General features: G+C 41.8%; 10 protein-coding genes across 10 annotated transcripts; 4 read left to right on the top strand and 6 right to left on the bottom strand.

Moving 5' to 3' along the window:
* Positions 1-514: 514 nt before the first annotated feature.
* FOA43_001108 (uncharacterized protein) lies at positions 515-1,909 on the top strand (the record flags this gene model as incomplete). Its single annotated transcript, XM_038921431.1, has 1 exon — positions 515-1,909. The coding sequence occupies one exon, from the start codon at positions 515-517 to the stop codon at positions 1,907-1,909; it is 1,395 nt and encodes a 464-aa protein (XP_038777359.1).
* Positions 1,910-2,193: 284 nt separating this feature from the next.
* On the top strand, positions 2,194-3,396 carry FOA43_001107 (uncharacterized protein; the record flags this gene model as incomplete). Its single annotated transcript, XM_038921430.1, has 1 exon — positions 2,194-3,396. The coding sequence occupies one exon, from the start codon at positions 2,194-2,196 to the stop codon at positions 3,394-3,396; it is 1,203 nt and encodes a 400-aa protein (XP_038777358.1).
* A 50-nt stretch (positions 3,397-3,446) lies between these two features.
* Positions 3,447-4,451, bottom strand: FOA43_001106 (uncharacterized protein; the record flags this gene model as incomplete). The annotated part of the gene is given in 2 exon segments (XM_038921429.1): positions 3,447-4,432; positions 4,448-4,451. The coding sequence occupies 2 exon segments, from the start codon at positions 4,449-4,451 to the stop codon at positions 3,447-3,449; spliced, it is 990 nt and encodes a 329-aa protein (XP_038777357.1).
* A 367-nt stretch (positions 4,452-4,818) lies between these two features.
* Positions 4,819-5,445, top strand: CYC3 (holocytochrome c synthase; the record flags this gene model as incomplete). Its single annotated transcript, XM_038921428.1, has 1 exon — positions 4,819-5,445. One exon carries the CDS (start codon positions 4,819-4,821, stop codon positions 5,443-5,445), a length of 627 nt encoding a protein of 208 aa, XP_038777356.1.
* An 81-nt stretch (positions 5,446-5,526) lies between these two features.
* FOA43_001104 (uncharacterized protein) lies at positions 5,527-7,449 on the bottom strand (the record flags this gene model as incomplete). Its single annotated transcript, XM_038921427.1, has 1 exon — positions 5,527-7,449. The coding sequence occupies one exon, from the start codon at positions 7,447-7,449 to the stop codon at positions 5,527-5,529; it is 1,923 nt and encodes a 640-aa protein (XP_038777355.1).
* A 468-nt stretch (positions 7,450-7,917) lies between these two features.
* Positions 7,918-8,486, top strand: FOA43_001103 (uncharacterized protein; the record flags this gene model as incomplete). Its single annotated transcript, XM_038921426.1, has 2 exons — positions 7,918-7,923; positions 8,040-8,486. The coding sequence occupies 2 exons, from the start codon at positions 7,918-7,920 to the stop codon at positions 8,484-8,486; spliced, it is 453 nt and encodes a 150-aa protein (XP_038777354.1).
* Positions 8,487-8,539: 53 nt separating this feature from the next.
* FOA43_001102 (uncharacterized protein) lies at positions 8,540-9,211 on the bottom strand (the record flags this gene model as incomplete). Its single annotated transcript, XM_038921425.1, has 1 exon — positions 8,540-9,211. One exon carries the CDS (start codon positions 9,209-9,211, stop codon positions 8,540-8,542), a length of 672 nt encoding a protein of 223 aa, XP_038777353.1.
* A 173-nt stretch (positions 9,212-9,384) lies between these two features.
* Positions 9,385-10,827, bottom strand: SEC61 (translocon subunit; the record flags this gene model as incomplete). Its single annotated transcript, XM_038921424.1, has 1 exon — positions 9,385-10,827. One exon carries the CDS (start codon positions 10,825-10,827, stop codon positions 9,385-9,387), a length of 1,443 nt encoding a protein of 480 aa, XP_038777352.1.
* A 231-nt stretch (positions 10,828-11,058) lies between these two features.
* Positions 11,059-12,078, bottom strand: FBP1 (Fructose-1,6-bisphosphatase; the record flags this gene model as incomplete). The annotated part of the gene is made up of 1 exon (XM_038921423.1): positions 11,059-12,078. The coding sequence occupies one exon, from the start codon at positions 12,076-12,078 to the stop codon at positions 11,059-11,061; it is 1,020 nt and encodes a 339-aa protein (XP_038777351.1).
* A 478-nt stretch (positions 12,079-12,556) lies between these two features.
* On the bottom strand, positions 12,557-13,378 carry FOA43_001099 (uncharacterized protein; the record flags this gene model as incomplete). Its single annotated transcript, XM_038921422.1, has 1 exon — positions 12,557-13,378. One exon carries the CDS (start codon positions 13,376-13,378, stop codon positions 12,557-12,559), a length of 822 nt encoding a protein of 273 aa, XP_038777350.1.
* Between the last annotated feature and the right edge of the window lie 92 nt (positions 13,379-13,470).

Genomic DNA, 13,470 nt, shown 5'->3' with positions numbered 1-13,470 from the left:
TACTTTTACTTTAACATTTACTTTTTTTTATATCTCTTTGGCTATTCTTTTAGGTGCTTTGTGTGGTGGTGGTGGCTTTTCTTTTTGATAATTTCTCTCCTTTCTTCAAAGGTAATGATACATCCGTTTCCATATATATAACGTTAGGTTCGCAATTAAGTTGCAGTTAAGTTTTATTTGGTTCAATCATTTCCATCTTAGTTTGGTCTTTCATAGCCTTCTTCATTTGCTTCGTATAGACTTCTTTGCCTGAAGCTCTGGCTACTGTGCATACCCAGTACCGCACAGTTGACTCTCTCTTCTATCTTCTCTTATACCTTCTTATACCTCTTCGTCACCAAAACTTCCGTCTTTTCATTTCATCCATCAAATCAACTTTTTCAAGACTTACATTTCTTTGCTTTTGAACTTCTTTGCTTACTCATTACTTACGCCATTGCTTTATTTTTTTGCTCCTTAGTTTTGATCTTTTCTTTCCTTTAACTTATTATTCTTTTTCACTTAGATCAACAAGATGCCTTCAACATTATCTTGTTCGTCTTCATCCAACATTCCTCAATTTCTTGAGAATCAGGCTCATCAAGTGGCTATTCAGGAATATGGACCTACCATATACTCTCATCTTGTTCAATTGGAGCTTTCCCATGAGTCCTCGATTCCTTGTCTTTCGTCTCAGGACTTTTCTGGAATGAGAATGTGCTGCCTCAATTCTCTATTTGATGTTGTCAATAGAGTTAGTTGGCAGTCTTCTACATTCTCACTGGCTGTTCGTCTATTGGATGTTTACTCTGCAAAGACGCTGATTGACCGCAAATACTATCGTATGGTGGCCTTCTGCTGTCTCTGGATAGCTTCCAAATATAACGAGAACAAACCAAAGGGAAAGCTGGCAGATGCTTTACTCAAAAGAGCAGGATATTCTCATGATGAAAAGCCAAACTTCTTGGCCACGGAGGCAAAAATCCTCAACATCTTGCACTGGGATTTATCGTATTCGACGACGGAGTCCTTTTTAGACTTGTTTTTAAATACTGCAGAACCTAACAATGTCGAGAGACGCTATGGTGCACTTTTTCTTTGCGAATTGGCACATTTCCGTTCCGAAATTTGTTTGAATTACCCAGCAAGTGTCATTGCCACGTCAGCAGTTCTCGTCACCAATGTTGCTCTGCTTAATTTGCGTCACAAACATATATGTCAGCATCGTTTTGGTGAATTGGATACCCTGCTGTTGAAGTCTGTCGTGACAATGCCTTCAGCGATGAGATACAAGTACTTGGAGAATGACCAGAAAGCTGCTCTGCCTCAGCAATACTCGAGCAAAGCTACCGTAATTAGAAATTTGGTTGATTTGGCTACCTCCTTCTTGAAAGAGCAACGCCAACTCGATATGCACTACCACGGTCTTTCCCTTCTACAGACGACCTCTTCTCCTACCCAAGAGCTCAAAATGTATGCCGCTTTCCCTATCTCTCCAATTGCTTCTCCTACCAGACTGCAAGGTTCCCCGACTACTTCTATGAGTCCAAAACTTACTCGTGTGTCATCCACATCCATTCCAGGCTGCCATGGCAGGTCCAACTCGGCAACCTCCTTGCTTACAAGGTCGTTTGACACTTCTATACCAACGCCAGGTTCTACGCCAAGGTCTTCCGCCGTCTCCAATCCTTCATTTATTTACCCCAAACCACCGTCTTCTCTATGCGCTGGATCTAACAGTGGTGTTACCTGCCAGTATGCCACACCTCAGATTTTTACCCCAGTTCAACTTGCACCTCCTCCATTTCTCTTTCACAGAGTGCCTTTCTTGGCTAACCATTCGCAGATTCCTTGTAATTCATTGACTTCGTCTGCAGTGTCCAATAATCAAGCAGATTCTGGAAAGTGCCTAAAGAAGAGAAGACTATGATGATTATGGGAAACCGCGTATTATGATTATATGTTATATATTATTACTGTTTCCTCTTCTACACCAGAATCTTCATTGTCATGTTATTATCTTGTAGCTTCAACTCGATATACTTTACTAAACTTATTTTTATCAAAATCCCTATTTTTTTAAAATGCAATTTCCTAATTTGTAGGTATTATCTATTCCTTACATCCTTACACCAAGAGTATGTTAAGTTGCAGTTGGTACTCGTTCCAGTCCATCTCCATTGGAAAACTAGGTTTGTCCTCTGGGTACCTGCCATGTTTGCTGTCCGACATTATTCTTCTAAAGTTTCACCCATAAAGCCGAAAAAGCTATTTGGTCGTCCTTCTAATAACCTCACAAGTGGTATTGTGGGACTTGCCAATGTAGGTAAATCGACCTTCTTCCAGGCTATCACCAGAAGCAAGCTTGGTAATCCGGCAAACTATCCTTTTGCCACTATCAAACCAGAAGAGGCTCGGGTGATTGTGCCGAATCCCAAACTAGATCATTTAGTTGATTTGTATAATTCTGATAAGAGAGTCCCCTCTATATTGAAAATCTTTGACATTGCAGGTCTTGTTAGAGGAGCCTCTGATAATAAAGGACTTGGTAATGCTTTTTTGGCTGATATTAGGGCTGTGGATGGGATTTTCCAGGTTGTCAGGGCTTTTGAAGATCCGGAGATTACTCATATCGAAGGATCGATTGACCCAGTTAGAGATCTCACCATAGTTCAGGATGAATTGTTATTGAAGGATATGGAATTTATTGAAAATGCCATTGAAAGGCTCCATAAGCAGCTAAAAAATAGAGGTGGTAAAACTCCACAGGATATTGCTGATATGGGGGAGGAAATTAGAACTTTAGAACAGGCATATGACAACTTAATTGGAGGTCAAAGGATTATGAATAAGACTGATTGGGATGATGATCAGATCGATATTTTGAGTAAGCATCACTTTTTAAGCGCCAAACCATCAGTCTTCCTAGCTAATGTAAGTGAGGAAAGCTTTTTAAGCGGGAAAGTAAAAGATTCTTTGGGTAGTATTAGGCAGTGGGTTGATGAATATGCACCAGGATCATCGATAATTCCTGTTTCCGCATCGTACGAATCTAAGATGGCAGATAAGAACCCAGAGAGCATACCAAAGAATTCCGCTTTGCCACAGATTATTCAGAAGATGCGTGAGACCTTGGATTTGATTAGCTATTTTACTTGTGGCCCCATTGAAAGCAGACAATGGACTATTAGAAAGAACACACTATGTCCACAGGCTGCTGGTGTCATCCATACTGATTTCGAAACGACTTTTATTAATGCAGAGTTGATCAAATACGAGGATGTTGCCAACTTGAAGCCTCCTTTTGATGAAAAGATTCTTCGTAGTAAGGGAAAGATACATCGTGTTGGCAAGAATTACATTGTTCAAGATGGAGATATTTTGACCTTCCATTCTGCAGCTCAAAGGAAGAAATGATACTAGGACCAGCGAGGAGATCTATATATATATATATCTGTACATAAAATCTAATCAACTACTTGACTATCCACTGCTTCATAGGTTCCCTCAGACTTCGAATCCGTTTTCGATACTGATTTCCATTCTGTGTTCGGCTCTGGCTTCAACTCCGACTTTGATTCATCCCTTAACGAGTTATAATGCTCTCCAAGACCAAAAGTGTGCTGATAATAGACAATCTTCAATTCTGGCTGCTGTCCATCCTCATTCATTTTCAATGGCTCTCTACCACCCATCATCACACTAATTGGACAATCAAACACCTTAGAAAGCGCTAAAATCTCTAGGTCCCCTCCCCACATAGCTGTAGTCTCTAACTCCCTTGTGTAGTCGCTGATGTCCCTAACTCTCATGGTCTTTTCATCAAATAGGAATGAGGTAAATGTGTCCGGATTAGATCTGATATACTCTGCCGCCTTTGTTCGCAGTTCTTGTACACTCATTTCAATCTCATGTCTCAACATTAATTGGTCGGCAATAGATGCAAAAAGACAATGTCCGTCAGGAGTGATCTCGAATGGCTGTAGATGGTTAACCCGACATAGATCTGAAATGTTTTTCAGCTCTATATCACGTGGATTGGGCATCCTTTCAGCCTCTAATCTTGCCTGTTCTTGCTTTTCCTTCAATTCAGCATTTCGTCTTGCAATTCTTTCTCTCTGTCTATTACGATGAGAACGGGGTGTAGGTGTAGTGGTATCATCATTGGATTTTTCTGCTTCCGCTTGTTCTTCACTTTTCTTTTTCTCCTCAATCTCTAGTTGTGCCAAAAGCATTTCCGGGGTAATCTTTACATCAACGTTGTCTTCTTCAAAATCATTTCCTCCTTCAACTTTAATTAATTCTTGGGTGTGTCTTTCTTTCATCTCTTCTTCTAATTCCCTGATCTGCTTGAGTACACGTTTTCGTGTTTTTTTATTGGCCTGCTTCTTCATTCCGGTAGCCCTGGATACAAGGTCCTTTTGCTCTTTCCTGTGCCTGATAACGATTTCCTCTTTAGTTTCCATACTCATTATATATTCTTTACCTTTGAAGGAACACTGTTGTGTCGACTTTAAAGGATCTATCAAATTTTCATAATAAATTTTCGCTACTCGATAGTTTTTTCATGGCCTTAAGTATCTGACTATTGCCGTCCCAGTACATCTTGTTTATCTTCTATTTGCTATTTTCCTTTGGTGTTTTGATTCTTACGTTGAAAAAATGGGTCTTTTTTGGGCAGACCAGCCTACAAAAAGAACGTGTTGTGGTCCAAGCTGTAACTGTAGTCATTGCAGATCTAAGCGTGGACACTCGGCAGTCATCGATGCAGCATCATTAAGTGGGTGTCCGGTGATGAAAGAGAATGGAATCTCTAATAACATAAATCCTTTGAACAATATGCCTATGGATCTTTCTTCAACCAAATATGTCGGTCAGACGGTAGATTTGCCTACGGAAAAGACTCTGTCTTCTATTCCTAAAGGTGAAAAAGGTAATGAAGGAGTTTGGGAGTATCCGTCTCCTCAACAGATGCTAAATGCCATGCTTCGCAAGGGCAAGGGAGATGTTCCTGAGGATTCTGTTGAGACTATGGTGAGCATTCATAATTTTTTAAACGAAGGTGCTTGGGGAGAAATTCTACAGTGGGAGCAACCTTACTCTGAAGCTACGAAGGTCGAGCCAAGGCTTGATAGATTTACTGGAAGACCCGACCAGATGTCTCCAAGAGCCAAGTTATTTTCTTTCCTTGGTAAGTATTTCCCTTCTAAGTTCAACGATTCTCCACCGTTTGACCGTCATGATTGGACCGTTCTCAGAAGTGATGGTCAAGGAGGTTGGAGTAAAGTGCGCTATGTCATCGATTACTACACAGGTCCCGAAGATGAAGATACTGGAATGCCTACATTTTCTTTGGATGTCCGGCCTGCTCTTGATAACTTTACGAACGCCAAGGATAGGGTTAGACATTGGACGGAGACTGAGGCGAAGCCTGTTTGGGACAAGGCCTTGGGAAGAAGCAACTAAATGAAGATGGGCTTCATCTCATATTTATTTTCATATGCTTATATTATCTTGTACTTATCTTAACATTCCTATTTACGTTTATCAACCGTAAAGGCAGCATAATTTGGTGCACGGGCTACCCACTTTGGCTTCTTTGGCCCACCACAATTTTATCAGCTGCTCTACAAAATGGCAGTCTTCAGAGCTATAAGGATCCAATCCCATCTCATACATATCCTGAAAACGAACCCATATAGTAGAAGTATTATCAACACCATGATCATTATCAGTTCCAAGAAGAGTCGAAGAGCTCTCGCTCATCTCATTGTTGACATCGCTTTCGTTGTTGACCACCACTTCCATTAACATATTAAACAGACGTGTGGTAAGCTTTTGAAAGTATCCCACAAGCGCTATTATCTCAGTCTCTTTTGTACTGTTATCATTGGATGCGAGATCTTCAAAATTTGACGTTTCTAATTGGAACTGGCGATCCGTATCCTCTGAGGATTCTCCTGCAGTAGCCCACCACGAAAGCCCTCTCCATATTATCTCTCTAACGGAAGCACTATCACATGTGGAGACAAAATCAATCGAATTGTCAATGTCTCCATCATCAAGCATTGATTTTACAACCTCAAAAGCCTCTAAATCTCTATGGCTGCCAAGATTGATAGTCTTGCCATCTGAAGAAATGATCTCAGTGGCCGATCCACGTTTCAATCGGACACAATAATCATACAAGTCTGGCTTTTCAAGAATGATCTGGTCAGAAGTAGACCCTATAAATCCACAGTGAATGTTTTTGATAAAATCAAGATCATTAACACACAAATTGTACACTGGCAGATGCGTTTCGAGCGAGTCAAAGTCAATAATACCACTCTTCACTAGAGATGTGCGGATTTCTTTAGGGATGGATGATATGAGCGATAGACAATAAATGAATCTAGACAAATCGGTGATCTTAATGCTGTCACCACCGGCATCATCATTAGGTTTAACCACACTGCCCTGAGATTTCACATAAAAGATTACTTTCTTTCTTAGTAGGGATAATCTCCATAGTTTGTATAGTAGGGGACCCAGAGTATTGAATAGATCAAGAAGCCCGTACACCATATGACCTTCAGAAAGTAGGTTTTCTTTAAACGAGGTATCTAGAGAGCTTGCCGAAGGGGCTACAGATGATGGCTCAATTGTCTCCGAGTAAACGGATTCCACATGCTCAGAAGGAGTTGCGAGTTGATGGCCCACGTATTCAGATGCATGTTCAGATGCATGCATAGATGCACGCCGGGTTGCAGCATCGTTTAACGCAGATCCAGATAAGGCTGAACTAGCCGTTGTGAGATCAACGGCATCGGAATTCTCAAAAGGCACTTTAAACCGGTGCAGCTCAAAATACCTGTCAAACCTGACATAGAAAAGCCGCTCGTCCTTTTCTGTCCCGCATTCAATAAACTCATCCATTATCCGCATGAGATCATGCCGATACTGCCAGCATGCAGCATAAATCTTTGGTTTCCAAGGGATCTCAAGAGACGGGCTCTGGCCTGCACGTAGATGCTCTGGATCAATCAGTATACCAAGAGAAAAGAGTTTCACTTTAGAGCGATCGATCGACGCGACGGAGTTCACCGTCGTATCGGTTTGATCTTCTGCACGCTGCTCTTGTCTTACGCTGTCCATCTGCTGTTGAGCAAGCGTATTTTGCCTGAACACCGTCAGCCCGTAAAGTAAGTCGGAACCATCGATTGGTTTATCATCTAGTCCTGCTTTCTGTTGTACGAAACAAATCGTATCGGAAGAAACCGAGTGAAGACCCGAAGGTAAGGCTTTAAATTCGAGGTTATTAGGCGTATAGATCTGATCATTATTGGATTTGAACCATTTAAGCTTGTAACCTGAATGGACATCAAACTTTGCCAAGAACATGGACGAAATAAAGGGCAACGAGTCCAACGACATGATTGGCTCGTAGGTTAATGGATGAAGTATATGCCCGTGGTTTTTCCTGGACATACAAAAATGCCCTCGAAAGCCTTTCGCCAGTCTCCGAATCGGGTCACGTGAAACTCCCAAACTAATTGGCGTCGATCTCTTCGCGCGCGCAATTTTTCAAGCACTAACTTAGCTAAGTCCTTCCGGGGTATACGTGCATCTCCGAGCAGTGACGTTCTCCACTTGTTGTAGCCACCTTTTTTGTCTCAGGTCATCTGTTGACCCCAAGTAACTTGATTATCTGAGAATTGGATTCGTTGCTGTTTTCACTTATATACTGCTTACTCGCAGCTAATATCAAGTTTAAACTACTGTCGCGCGACATCTCGGCGTCAAAGGACTAGTGGCTAGCTGATTTCGCAACTCGGGAATTTATGTTTTCTGTTCAGTTTTCCGCTCAGAAATGCAATCATAATGCTCATCAGAGGTGCAATTTGAAACGGCCTCGGCTATCAGACGAGGTTCCCGAGGAACCCAAAGTTAAGAGGCATGAGAGTAAGCTCTTCTTCGTCTCTCCAGCATTACACATCAGAAGAACGAATGTTCCAATCCCGGATACAGTTATCAGGCAGGCTCATTTGGAAAAGTCAAACTTGAGGACCATTTTTCAGTCATTGGATGGCAGGTTCAGCTACTTGAGTGCGCATTCTTCGAGCATATTACCTATCAATCCTATCTCTGTCATGCCTAATGGACCCTTTGCGATGATCACCTTCACAGAAGATAAGCAAGATCAAGTCTCTGATATGGGAAAGCTACTCTCCAATTATTCTACTTTATTTATTTTCGGCGTTACTCCCAGTAGTTGGTCTCGACGGAACCATTTTGATTTCCCTATATTAGTGGATGAATCTGGTATCATAGGTAAGAAGTTGAGGATTCTCGATCCTTTAGGTGGTGGTATCTACCCTTTAAATTGTCTCTTCATTTTTGATAGATATGGTGACGAATTGATAAAGATAAGACTCGGTTATGATGAAGGATTATACTATAACGATAGAGATAGAACCTTGGAGCTTGTTCTCAGACAGACTTGTCGTTATGCAGAATCAATCTGACGATATAAATATAACAATACACTACAAATATAGAAACCAAGATTATCCTGACTCTAAATTTGCATCAATCTCTGGCGATCCACCTCTAAATCTCTAAACTCTTTAGTCCTCTTATCCAATTGTCTCTGTACCACTCTTAAGGCCTTGTCCAACCTATCAGTCTCTTCCCGTTCACACTCTTTGGTAAATGGGGTATCGCTACTCTTATATGGGAGTAAAGAGCCAGGAGTGGACGTCAATAGCCTGAACATTTTCTCAGTAGGTTCATTAAACACGATTTCATCATACAGAATAGACTGAACCCTGCCTTCTTTATCGACCACCGGTGCACCCATACTTCCATTAAAAGCCTGTGGTGGATATGGATGAAGCTTGATATTATGGTAGAAGGTAATGTTTCTCTCTCCACATACACTGTTGAAATAGATACGTATGGCCACTTCAAACTCACCCCATCCGGACTCTCGCAGCTCGAAGGGAGGCTTTTCAACAGTCCTCATAGAATTCGGATATGTTTCATGAAGTTTAAACACCACTTTCTTCACGTATAAGGACATATCTTGTCCTGTAGCATCCTTTACAAAGAGTGTCCATATATGTGTATGGTCTTTGGGTGCTCCCGGCGGTAGTGGATTAGCCTCAGAAATTTGCTCAGCATTATTGCCATACATTATAGGTTTGGATATGGATATTCCATGTATGCGACGTTGAGAAGTGACCGTCATGATCGTAGATAGGCAAACAAAGTTCAAGAAGTGGTGGTGTACAGAGAACAAGAGCAAATAAAGAGGATTAATAAAAATTGTAAATACGCCCCAAAGTTGCGCCACGTTTACATTAAAAAAGGTTAACTTACACTATTAAACAATGCTATGTAACTGATTTCAGTTTCCCCCATTTAGCTGGTCAACTCAGCAAATCCTGCACCAATGGTCTTACCAAATCCACCCTCCTTGGCTGCCAACTCGTGGTAGCCATATATCGTGGTGACTGCCATTAATATGGAGGAGCCAGATCCCAAGCATCCGCACATGTCACTGAGGACGGTTAATGCACCGATAGTGGCACCACCAAAGGCTGCGGCAGTTGGAATGACTTTCTTCAATTCCTTGTAGACTGAAGTTTCCCTGTGTCCAGCAATAATAAGGCTTTGTTCTTTGAACTGTCTTGCGACATCTCTAGGGGATGTTCCAGAGACCTCGATCCAGGTCTTGGAGAAGAAAGCGCAAGCACTTAACACAAAGGAAACGTAAATGACAGTTCTTATTGGGTCAAGAAGAGCCTCAGTGAAAGTTGATGGTGGCTGCATGTAGTAAGAGAGACCAGAAACGGCCGCCAATCTTTGGGCACCCTCTTTTGGAGCCCAGACGCCAAGCAATCTGACAAGGAAGTTACCAGGAAATCTAGAGAAGAGAATCTGCGAGATGATGAAAAGGTTGGAGCTCAAAGCACTCTGAAGCATGATAGGCATGTTGGATGTGTAGAACAATCTAATTGGATACAATCCGTAAGGACCACGCTGTCTAGTGGACTTGATTGGAAGTTCAATTTTCAAGGACTGCAAGTAAATGACAAAGCAAAAGACGACAAGTGTAGCAAACACTTGAGACATGTTTGGAGCATTTTCTCTATAGAAAGACTCCATGAGAGCGGCACGTTTGTCCTTCCTGGTAATAAGAAGGTGGACAAAGGCCAAAATGGCACCTTCAAACTCGGAACCTCTACCTCTGTTGACAGTTGTTGGAGCAAAACACTTCCAGAACATGGACTCACAGATATTGGTAGACATAAATAAAGAGATACCAGAGCCTAGACCGTAACCCTTCTGAAGCAATTCGTCCATCAAGATAACAATGATGGCAGCACAAACCAATTGAAGCACTAACAATAAACAGACACCGGTACCCAAGTCACTAGGACGTCCATACATTCCGGTTAGAACGTAGACAGTGGCTTGGCCAAAGGAAAGAATCATAGCTAGCAACTTCTGAGCGGCTTGGTAAAGTTCTCTATCCTCCTTGTTCTCCATGTCAACTGTTAGAAGCTGTGTACCTTGTAACAATTGAAACACCATACCTGCAGTAACAATGGGCGAGATACCTAATTCCATTAGAGTACCCCTATTAGATGCAAGCATCATTCTAAGCCAAATAAGAGGATCGGACGAATCGGACGAAGTGATACCATACAAAGGAATCTCGGACATCACAAGAAAGATGAGTAATGTGACGCCAGTCCACATAAGACGCTGGTTGAAAGGGACTTTCCTCTCTGGAGCGATAACCTCGGGTAGGAAAGGCTTTAGAGGCTTGACTAAGTCAAGCGCGCGAAAAGAGGACATTTATTAACGGGAAGGAATGTCAATTGAAGAAACCTGGGAAAGAAGACAACATATGAAATCAATCACATCCTTTTAGACTGCTCGCAATGATGTCGATTTAAGGACAAAAAGTCGCGTTGAAAAATTTTAAATTTCACGCCAGCACACCAAGTTCGCGGGGGGGGGGACTAAGGGCTAAGCGTAATTGTGGTTAGATGGTATTGACTATATAGCGTAGCAGAGTGCGATTAATTATTCCTTAATGTATTTTAACAACTTTTCGATTTCGCCCTTACTTCCCAACCAGATACCAGATCTTTCATGGATTCTTTTCGGAGTCTTGTCGAGGATTCTGTCACCCTTATCATCAACAGCCAAACCGCCTGCCTGTTCCATCAACCAGGCCATCGGGAAACACTCGTAAAGCATTCTTAATTTTCCGGATTTGGCATGAGAATCTGCGGGGTAGCCAAACACTCCGCCGTAAAGAAGGGTTCTGTGGATATCAGCCACCATGGATCCAATATATCTGAGCTTGTAGGCCTTTCCGTCCTCAGGCTGTGATCTTTTTAAAGACATCACATATTTCTGGACTTGTTCAGGCCAATAACTGTAGTAACCCTCGTTAATTGCATAGATGTGGCGAGTGTTTGGAATCTTCAGATCAGGATGAGTCAAAATGAATTCACCCAATTCGGTGTCCAAGGTAAATCCGTTGACACCGTATCCAGTGGTTAACATCATATGAGAAGAAGCACCATACATAGTGTAACCAGCGGCAACTAGTTCCTTTCCTGATCTAAGAACGTCTTTAATGGAACCTGTGGAGCCTGGTAGAAGTTTGTATATGGCAAAGATAGTACCAACGGACACACCGGCATCCAAGTTGGAAGAACCGTCAATTGGATCACAGCACACGGCATAATTACCCTGACTATGCTCAAATATAATCAAATCTTCTTGCTCTTCACTAACGACAACCTTGACGTTACCGGAAGCCTTCATAGCATTGATGAAGATTTCGTCTCCAATAACATCCAACTTCTTCTGATCATCACCAGACGAGTTGGTGGAGCCGTAGAGTCCCAATAAATGCACCAATTCGGATTTTCTAATGGCATTGGCAATGAATTTGAATGCAAATTGAAGGGAGTTTAATAAAAGGGTGAGCTCACCGGTAGCATTAGGAGCAACTTTCTGCTGTTGCTCGAGAATAAACCGTGTAAGGGTGATGATATCCGTCTCTATTTTAGGGGTTTTCACTGAAGACATGACGATGAATAAAACAAGGAAGGAACAATGAACAACAAACAAGCTTCATGTCAACAGCAAGAAATATCTCTCTTTATATATGCGTTTCATACCGAATGTCTAGCTATGGTTTAGAGGCCCGGCGTGGTAACAAGCAGTGGTTGTTCCAAATTGAAGGCCCTTAGGGGATATTTTTTGCTTCCCCGGGTGAATTTTAGCGAAGAATAAGTGGTAATAAATATTGAGTATAGTGGAGATTCAAATCTACAGCGATAAGTACAAGAAGGTTGGCAAGATCAGTTTGCTGTCTTACAAGTGATTTCTGTAATACACCTCGACGATATGTTCTGAATCCTTCTTTCTGTTCTTCTTCTTCCGAGACTTCTGGACGATTTTCCCATCACTTGGTTTCAGTTCTTATCATTCTCTAAATCAGAATCTCCGGGGTAGAAATCTAATTTTTTTTTTTCGGTCCCCGGGATTTCGGAACTAACCTATTTTAGAACATGCTCACTAAATTTTCTGCAGCTGTCTTCCTAACATTCCCCACTAAGGGATTTGCCCCACTAAGGTAACAAGAAAATAATAGTTTAGAAACGAGTGGCTCTTCCACGATTCCCATGACAACAGGATCCCTGAAATGATTTCTATCCCAGATTTTCACCGAGATCCGAATCTTACCTTGATCTATAATTTCCATAAATACTCTCGAGTTCCTGTAGGCTTTCATGCGATGGCTATTCATCACTGAGCGTAATTCGTCTACTCCCTTGGCCAATTTTTCCGATTGTTCATCATTCTGCTTCATGATCTCTTTATATCTGTCGCTGTTCTTAATGGTTCTTACAAAACCATCTCTCAAATGACTTAAATCAGTGTTACGTAATGCACAAATACGCGCAGTAAATCTGACACCTGCATTGAGTAGATTCTCTATCAAAACGGTGGACAATTTATTGTCCTCGAGTGCCTTTTCGAGTGCCTCTTTTTGGGATAGTTCCGGATTCGGCTTCTCGTACAAACTCTCGAGGTATCTGGAATTGAAGATTTGCTTAACCAACGACAAATCTTCTTTGGCAATATATAATCCCAAAGCATACACATTCATGTGAAGAAATGTGACTTGTCGAATTCCATAGCCTATCAACTGAAATGGCTGAGTGACTGGCTTTTCGATGGTCACGGGTAATGGATCAATTGACGAGTCCACGTTGACTGCATCTGGTGAGTCGATTTTTTGGGTATCATTGCTAATTTTGCAATTATTGCTGATCTGTTCATAACCTGTGTAGCCTAAGAAGGAGGCGACAACGGTGGCCATAAGTCCTCGGTGGAGATACCGGGAGTTGCCTTGTCTTTTATAGGAGGCATAATGTAGTGCTCTATGCTGAGAAGTTCCAAGGTTTCTTGAAA

Source organism: Brettanomyces nanus, chromosome 1, assembly GCF_011074865.1.
Source record: "Brettanomyces nanus chromosome 1, complete sequence".
Lineage (NCBI taxonomy): Eukaryota > Fungi > Ascomycota > Pichiomycetes > Pichiales > Pichiaceae > Brettanomyces > Brettanomyces nanus.
This window is presented reverse-complemented; position numbering and strand designations above follow the sequence as displayed.